Source organism: Centruroides sculpturatus, unplaced genomic scaffold, assembly GCF_000671375.1.
Source record: "Centruroides sculpturatus isolate CEXI.00-Female unplaced genomic scaffold, Cexi_2.0 scaffold123, whole genome shotgun sequence".
In the NCBI taxonomy this organism is placed as follows: Eukaryota; Metazoa; Arthropoda; class Arachnida; order Scorpiones; family Buthidae; genus Centruroides; species Centruroides sculpturatus.
In genome coordinates, this window is record NW_019384538.1 from 872,908 (window position 1) to 881,623 (window position 8,716).

The window sequence follows — 8,716 nt, forward strand, 5'->3', positions numbered from 1 at the left end:
TTGTGGCCGCCAGCGCCAGAGATCCTGAACACTGTCTGGCAACACTTGCCAAGATCACGAACTCTGTCTGGCAACACTTGCCAACAAGAGTGGCTGGCAACGTCAAAAAAGGAAAAGGCGCGAAAGTTCGTTGGATTTTGTCCGGGTGTCGCCCGAGGATGTCTGTGACAGTTCTAACCTTTTCTAATAAAGTTCTTTTTTGTTACTGTTCGTGTTTGCCTGCTTAATGTTAGATCTAAACATCAGTAGGATTGAATGACAACATAATCGAACAAGTCGAGGCAGCTTATTGGCGCGAAATTCGCGACCGTCAATGCCAAATAATTGTTCTCATAGACTTCGGAAAGCTAAATGCTTGTAATGAAACCCACTTAGAGTGCACGGGCGAAAGCGTGGGGCCGTTCGGGCTACCAAGCTGTCTGGAACTTCAGTTATGATAAATAATTTTGTACAATGAAACAAAAAAGTTAATTTAATTTTCAAGTTTATAATAAGGAATGATTTCATAAAAACGCTTTACAGATCATTAATTATTATTTTTTTCACATTTTATAACCTAAGTTTCGATCTAATGTGCCCACGCAGTAAAAGTTTTCATACAAATTTTTTATCCGTTTTCACCTTTTTAGGGCTGAATTTCGTAAAATCTTTTCTTAGCACGCCTAAACTTTACAAAAGGGATTCATCCTCAAATTTTTAAGTTTCTAGCACTAGTAGTTTTGACTCTGCGTTAATTATCCTATCAGGACTTGTTCTTTTATATATGAGTATACAGATGACTAAACTACATAATACGTAGGTAGTTTTTATTTGATTTTTGTTACCTTTTTTGATCTCTTAAAAAAATAAATTAGTTATATTACTTTTCCTTTGATCTTTTACATAAATAAGCAAACAATTGCGCTTTCTCAAACTTGAAATGTATGGTCAGCATTAATAAAAGTTACCAAAATGATTATTTTCCTGTGTTTTTGTTATTTCTTACGCCTGTTTTTAGGTATTCGGTATTCGGCCGAATAGTAACCGAATATTCGTTGCATCATTATTTATAACGTTTCCAAATTAAATGGTTTTTAAATGTAATTGTCAATAATTAATGTTTAATGTATATTTATGTTACTGTAGTTCTGTACTGTAATTATAAAATGTTTATATATATATATATATATATATATACTTTTAATATTAGGACATGAAAAATACTTCAGAACAACACTAAATCTTATTAAAGTAATTTATGTAAACACACGGGGACCAAAAGTCAAAGTCAATAAACCGAAATATATTTTTTAATATCATTTTAACGAATCTTAAAATATAGCTTCGAAGTTAATTGACTTTTGAGCTAATGTTAACAGATTATTATATATATATAGCCTATATATTTATATAGTGTATAAAGGAATAGTCCTTATATACAAATCTAATTCCCTTTAAATATTAAATAAAAATTTGATTGAACTTGTTTAGATAAAATCTAAAATTATGTCAAATCATTGTTTAATATCATTAAATTCGTAATAAAATTTATTATTTTTATTGAAACTATGCATTTAGTTTGTAATTTAAATTTTATAAATTTATTTAAAAATTAATTATAATTAATTTATGGTTTTCATTTAGACAAAGAAAAATTTAAATATTTGATGTTTTGATAAATCTTCATACTCTAGATATTTTCTAAATAATTCTCTAAAATTAAATATTTAAAATATTTAATATAAGGTATGGGATAATTCCCATGAAAAACTGGTGGAACTAAGTTGAAAGTAAAGCTTGGCGAATACATCTAAATAAAGGAAATTTTAAAATTGTGTCATAAGAATATCGAAACCAGATTTCACAGTACGACTCAACGCGTGAATAAAGTACACATTACACAGAGTACAACTACAGGAAGTTTTGGATAAAGCAATATCACCATGATAATAAATTAAGAATACAAACATCGTCACAAAAAAGACTTCGAGCTGTACTTTGTGCCTTAAAGTTGCGCCTACAAATAATTTGGCCGAACATTAGAACACCTTCGAGTAATATTAGTGAAGAAACTTTAAGAGACTAAGTAGCTCGAAGGCTTTTAGTGGCAATGCTTATTTTCCTGATTATCCTTCATTCAAAACTTTTAGTACTTGTAGTCTGTGTAATGTGCACTTTATTTACATGTTTATCTTACTGTCAAATCTGCTTCCAATATTCTTATGCCATAATATTCAAGTTTCCTTTATTTAAATGGGATGAGAGTAATGAGATATTAAACGAAACAGATGCCGAAACACAAACATCCATGGAATTTTTTGCCTTTTTTAATAGTTGTTTTGGATTCAGAAAGTTTCGAAACGTATAAGTTTACAAAAAACTTGGAAGGTTAAGGGTCAAAGTTGGCACTTTAACATTACACGTGTGACCAAGCTTTACTACAGTGTTACCGCGCTGTATGATGATAAAATAATAATAATAAATGTAAGAATAAATATTTTTTTAATCATAACTTAACTTTTTTTAGACATTCCACTATTGCATAGGTACGCTGCTTACCACGGTAAGTTTTATATAAACTTATTTATATTATTTTTTAACTATTATATTATATTTTTATAATTTATTTTTAAAATTGTTTTCCTAATTTATAGGATTTTCAACATTGCTTTAATAAAATTAAACTTATAACTGAAGATCAAAATTTTAAAACCGTAAGAATGACATTTTTTCAACTTGTGACTTCTGAAATTCATAATTAATATTAATTTTCTATATATTTTCTTTCTTGTAGACAATACTTGATTATTTAAAATTTGAACAAGATATAATGGATAGAATATATGTAAGATTTTAAAATTAAATTATTTATATAAAAATGTTCAAGTGAACAGAACAATTTAAAAATCATTATTTTTTAGCCTCGACCAAAAACTGCTGAGGAATGCGATGAATCTTTTTTACAATCGTACGATGTAAGTATATATTTTATTTCTCTTAATCTTTAATAATTGCGTATTGAAATTCTTTAATTTTATCAATAAATTTTCCATTCTTAATCATATTTCAGAATGCCTTCAAAGAACAATGCAAATTTAACACTAATAAAAATTTGGAACCGGTATGTAAGGCATTCAGGGAAGAAAAAAAATCACTATTATGATTTACATATCATAAATTTATATGCTGTAAATTATTATTTCACTTAATTTTTAAATATAAACAATGACAATTGTTTATCTGTAATTAAAATAAATAATTTTTATAAATCTCCAAAACAGATCTAATAAACGTTTTCCATTTACGACCCCTGTTAGCCCGAAAATGTTTTATGCAACCCGGGTGTATGCATATTTATTTCAGTACGTAAAATAAATATGCAAATAAAACGTTAACTTATAATAAATAAATAAAAAAAATTTAATTTCAAAGAATTCTTTGTTATACTTACAATTTTATTTATCACTTCTTACTATTTATTATGACAAATCCAAGTATATTAATGAGATGGGTGTATTGTTTATTTTTACATAAAGAGTTAAATCTTGGCTGAATATTTGATACTGCGGGATGTAGGGAATCTTCAATATAATTCATAGTTAATCGATATTTTGATTTTACAATCAATGATAAAAACAACAAAGAAGCTAGACGCTAGAACTTATCCAGCTTTTTATACATAAATGACATTACTCAAGAAAACTGTTAAGATTATTGTTGTTTAAAAAATTAAAAAAGCAATAATATTTACACTTTTGTGACGTTTTTAACGTTTGACACTTAAGGAATAATCTCCCTTCTTGCCGAAACGATAGCATTAACGAATATGTCTGTAGAGCCTGGGCAGTCGAAAAAACGGTCTGTCCCGGATAAATCGGGGCCCGTCTTAACGTTATTACAATGTGCTTGATAAAAAGGCCTGTAGTGTTTATTCAATGGCGAACATTACAGTTCGAAATTTTGAAAAGTTGTTTAAATTTCGTATGCGCAATTGATTACGCATGTTTTTTTTCGAATTTTGAATAAAGGGGCGAAAACTTTTCGATTTTTCTGTCGCGTTTTTCAAGCATTTTTTAAAAATAAATTTAAAATCAGCAAATTTATTTATACATGAAACTTTACGTACATTTTTAAAGTATTTAAATTATTTTTTGCGTTTTATTATGCCAATCGCACACTTAAAATCGCTAAAAACTTCAAATATAACAAATACAAATTGGAATTTTTCAAATAAACACAATGTTGAAACAATTTAAATTGTCCGTTTTCTTGCAGACAGAAAAAAGAACAATATATTTTATATTAAATAAACATTAAACAATGGAGACAATGAACATATCTCTATGTAATTTATGACAAATATTACGTGTGTATTGTATGTAGTCTTATTCTTCGTCCATCTCTAATTTATAAATACCTAGAAAATGGTCTAGGTAATTAAGAACGTACAGGTAACCGTCGGAAGTTAAGGTGATATCCGAAGGCCTACGAATGGGTTCCAAAAACCGCACTACGTCCAAATATTCTCCGTCCCAATCGAAGATCTGTAAAACAAAGTTATTCTTAATGTTTCCACAATCATCAAAAACTGTTTCTATTACAGTAGATGCTCGCTAATCCTGCCATTCTTTGTACGGAAGAGTGCCAGATTAGTGCGATTGCTGGATTAACGAATGTATAAGCCGAAAGACAATGAATGATGTGACCTGTTCCCTTTGGTGCTGTTGTTTTTTATGGAGACGGGTGGGCAAATTATGTTGCGCTAGCATGCAAGACTGTACAAAGAAATAAATTGAAATTGAGTAAACAGGTAAACAGGATGTGCGACATGGCTCCCATTTTCAAAGGCGATAACACTGGAGAGTATGCTAGATAACTGAGAACTGAATTAGCGAGAGTCTACTATATTAAGAATCAGAGAACTGATTGATTGATTGTATAGTGCACAGAAAGACTGTCAGTAAAGTTGCACATATAAAGAGTGCTGATCATAATTAGCGTAACCAGGGGTCCCCAGTGTAAGGATTCATTTATTAGTAAATCCTGTAAACTGTTCTCATCTATCGAAGCCATATAACTGACCACAGAAACAAGGTCTATACTCCATTTCAACTATGCTGGTATTGAAGTCAACACTAACATATAACAGCATATTACTGTGTAATTATTTTTAGTTTTCATACGTCAATAGTTTTAAAATAAGGAAAGTCTTGTCGTGTTGCTTCTTGTTAATAATTATATAATGTGAGACTCCTGTAAATAAATTTTATGATTGAACTATATTGTGTGCAAGTATATTGAAGTTCTTCACTAGTTCATCTATCACCGTGGTTTTTGTGATGTCATGTCAAACTATGTCATATCAACTTAGCTCAGATAGAGTAGTCTAAACCATGCTTACATCACTCTATGTACAGTACTTCCTAATCCTTGCCTTTGGTCAAGAAAAGACAAGGCCTATAACAGAGACTGCTTGACTCAGACAGTATAGTTTCTGGTGAGTGAAATGGTGTAGGGATACAGACTGCACTTTATAAATGGGTCTGTCAATGAATAGCGCTACAAAAACATCTTACCTACCAAACAAATTCTAAAATCAAGGAACAAATTTATGATGCCAAATCTTGCATTTTCCAGGACAAATCTGTACAATGTCAGAGAGGGGGGCTTAAAGTATAATGTGCCCTTTTCTTTATGGCCTGTTAACATTGTTACTTAAATTGAGGCACAAATTAAGTAAAAACATCCTAGAGGTTCAGATCAGAAACAAAATCTGGTCAGGTTAAGCTATTGATATATTGTAGATATGAAAATTGCAGAGAAGTAGCCTAAAAATAAACAGCATTACAGGAATATATTAGAAGTGGGATTGGTATCAACAGCTTGTAATATAATACTTAAAGAAACTCATCCACTCTACGTCAGAGTCTGAAAAGCTGAACTAAGCTTGAGGTGTCTGTACAAAGTATTGAGATCCCATTCAACAAAAATAATTGTTCATGTTATGCCTTTTTCGTGTATTTAGGCTACATCTATTTGTGCTGTAAAGCTTTCTTTCGTTTTCATAACTGCAAACAGCACGTTTTTGCAACACTGCTTATTAACAGTATTGGCAATTTCTTTTAGATAAACAGATAGATGAATTAATGTGGATCACTAGCACATTACAGGCAAGCCATTTTAAATAATGCTGCAAATAGAGGTCAGCAAGCACGAGTGAATGAGAAACGATGCCCTAATCTAAATTTCTTTTAAGATGTAGTCCATTAATTATGTATACAGTTTAAAGGAGGGATGGAGTTATGTCAATACTTTCCACTATATGAACACACCAATCATAGATTCAGTCTACAAGAAGGCAGTTGGGAATGTAAAGACAGATCTCAATTAACTAAGGCTAACCATTTGTGTAAATTTCTGAAAAACCAGCTGGGCTGAAACCCAAATATGACATATATGGCTCTATAAGACACATCCTATTCCGTCAGCCATTGGACATCAGGGTTTTATAGCAACAAGCAATCTCTCTCTGATATTTTGAATATTAACTACATATATTTTCATTGCGCATATAATTTTAAACATTATTATTAAAAAAACACCGAACACTAACCTGAATCCTATCATTCCTACTATCTCCTATCAGCATAGTACCTTTGGAATCTAATGCGATTCCCGACGGTTCGTTGAAATTTCCGGGAGTTCGGCCGTAAGAGCCAAAAACTTGGATTTGTTCACCCAATAAATTAGTCTTATACATCGTGCTTAATCCTAAAGCAATGGAAATATAATTAGTCTCTACTTATTAGAGAATAAAAATAATCTTAAACTCACCTAAATCGGATACGACCAACTCGTTTTTGTACGTGGCCATGAAACGACATTTCGAATTTTCTGGCCTGTTCAATAGCGGCTGATAAAAGCTCTTACTTTCCAACTGGCCGTCTTTGTTAAACACAAACAACTTCGGATGCCTACTCTCGCATAGAGTCACTAACTTTTCATTTTCCGTCAGCACCAACCCTTAAAACATTTTCAACTAATTATATACAATCACTTGTTTCATACTATAATTACAAGCATATATACATACCGAAAGGTCTGTTTAATATTCTATTGCCAATACTTTTCATGAATATTCCATTAGAATCGTAAAAGTGAAGCGAATTACTATCTTTGATAACTAAATCCCCATTTTGAAGTATAACGACTGCCGAAGGCCTGCGAAGACTCTTACCTGAAAGTTCAATTGCTCAATTTAAATATCTTAAACTTTAACCTTCAATTCTTTTTCTAACCAAGTTACCTCGATCCGTGGTATTAAATATTGCCTTTGTCTTTCCGGTTTCGTCCACGATCCAAACTCTGTGGTTTCCTGTGTCGCATATAACTACGTCTTTATTATTAGTCACGGCGACGCCGATGGGATTTTTAAGATCCACTCCGCATTGATTAGAAATCACATGCGTGAGTTTGGCAGTGACTGGAACAATTTTCTCTGGATATTTTAAAATAAAGAACATTAAATAAGCGCGATAAACAAATATAGAACAAATTTTGGATGTGAATTTATTCTTACCTTCATCATCGTCATCAGTATATTTCAAACTTTTGCGAGCACGAGTACAATCATCTCTTGTCGAGCCATTTAAATTCTCAACTGTTTGCGGAGACCAAAACTCATCTCCTCCAGTAGCACCGATCTTCAAATTATCCATTCTGTTAGCACTTCTTGTACTTTTGTCCCACTCACATTTTAAAAATGAGCTGATGTTATCTGTGTTGAATGGACTGCAAATACCGTCGTCGCTGAGCTTAGGAATATTTTTATTCTGATTCGGTATTTCAACTATTTTAAGTGTTGAAGTCTCTACACTTGCGTTTTCTGAATAGCAAGATCCATATTTGTCACTTCTAAGAGGTGGAACTTTTATTATCAATGGACTGTTTCTTACATGACGACCATACAAATAAACAGAGACTTTGTAATCAATACCGAAATTGTTATGCAAAGTAATTAAATACAAACCATTCTTTCTATCAATGACATTCCCATAAAACTTTCTGCCTACAAAATTTTCGGCAAAAACAGTTAGAGAATACATTAAAAGAGATTGCCAAGGCTTGCCATTTCTCACTTTTAACCAATACTTATCCACTTCGGATGTAGTAAGAGTCAGTTCCTCTGGCAAATAAGTACACGTTTTGAGATAACCAATAGCCGATTTGGCTATCGAAATGTCTTCCGGTATAAAATCCAGAGGAATATAATGTAGAAGACGAACTTTGTCGGGACTATTCTCTGCGAGCTTCAAGATATCGCGCAAACGGTGGTAATTATCGCAGATATTTAAAAGGTTCGACAGGTATTCCTCGACTTTTCTCTGAAAATCAAGCAGAAACTGAAGTTTCGATCGATAAGTAACATCCAATTCACCCATGAGCTCATCTTTAACGGCATTTGTCGTTCTTTTTATCGACGTTTTCGCATTCAAATATTTACTTTCCAGCGATATAATGGTATTATGTACTTTTAAAAGTTTCCTTTTATTACTGTTAATACAAGCATTAACAAATTCCGAACCTACGTCTACGTAGTTCGCATCCATTCTTTTCTATAACGAGAAAAATTACACATAATAATATTATCTCGACAATTAACAAATAGTAAGTTGTAAAGAATCTAAGAAACAAATGCAAAAAGCTTTAACTTAACAAGTCTGATTAAAGAAGCATC

The 8,716-nt window shown here is 31.5% G+C and overlaps 2 protein-coding genes across 4 annotated transcripts in view; one reads left to right on the forward strand and one right to left on the reverse strand.

Moving 5' to 3' along the window:
- The window catches only part of LOC111623317, an 11,059-nt gene extending 7,773 nt beyond the window's left edge, over positions 1 to 3,286 (forward strand). For 2 of the 3 annotated variants that reach the window (XM_023365852.1, XM_023365855.1), the window contains exons 4-8: positions 2,507 to 2,542; positions 2,634 to 2,693; positions 2,774 to 2,824; positions 2,901 to 2,954; positions 3,050 to 3,286. In XM_023365852.1, coding sequence (XP_023221620.1) covers positions 2,507 to 2,542; positions 2,634 to 2,693; positions 2,774 to 2,824; positions 2,901 to 2,954; positions 3,050 to 3,142 — 294 coding nt within the window. In that variant the 3' untranslated portion in view covers positions 3,143 to 3,286. The remainder of the gene's footprint in view (positions 1 to 2,506; positions 2,543 to 2,633; positions 2,694 to 2,773; positions 2,825 to 2,900; positions 2,955 to 3,049) is intronic. The other variant, XM_023365853.1, reaches the window with a different exon arrangement.
- A 794-nt stretch (positions 3,287 to 4,080) lies between these two features.
- Positions 4,081 to 8,592, reverse strand: LOC111623318. The gene is made up of 6 exons (XM_023365856.1): positions 7,559 to 8,592; positions 7,286 to 7,477; positions 7,073 to 7,216; positions 6,814 to 7,002; positions 6,593 to 6,750; positions 4,081 to 4,523 (listed from the first exon to the last, which is right to left on the reverse strand). Exons 1-6 carry the CDS (start codon positions 8,586 to 8,588, stop codon positions 4,365 to 4,367), a joined length of 1,872 nt encoding a protein of 623 aa, XP_023221624.1. The 5' UTR covers positions 8,589 to 8,592; the 3' UTR covers positions 4,081 to 4,364.
- Between the last annotated feature and the right edge of the window lie 124 nt (positions 8,593 to 8,716).

Bases quoted from the DNA above. Each gene is read 5' to 3' on its own strand.
- LOC111623318 (XM_023365856.1), bottom strand. From the start codon at position 8,588: ATGGATGCGAACTACGTAGACGTAGGTTCGGAATTTGTTAATGCTTGT. The intron at 7,217-7,285 runs GTAACTTGGTTA...TTGAACTTTCAG, and splicing joins ATTTAATACCACGGATCGAG to GTAAGAGTCTTCGCAGGCCT. The intron at 6,751-6,813 runs GTGAGTTTAAGA...CCATTGCTTTAG, and splicing joins GTTGGTCGTATCCGATTTAG to GATTAAGCACGATGTATAAG.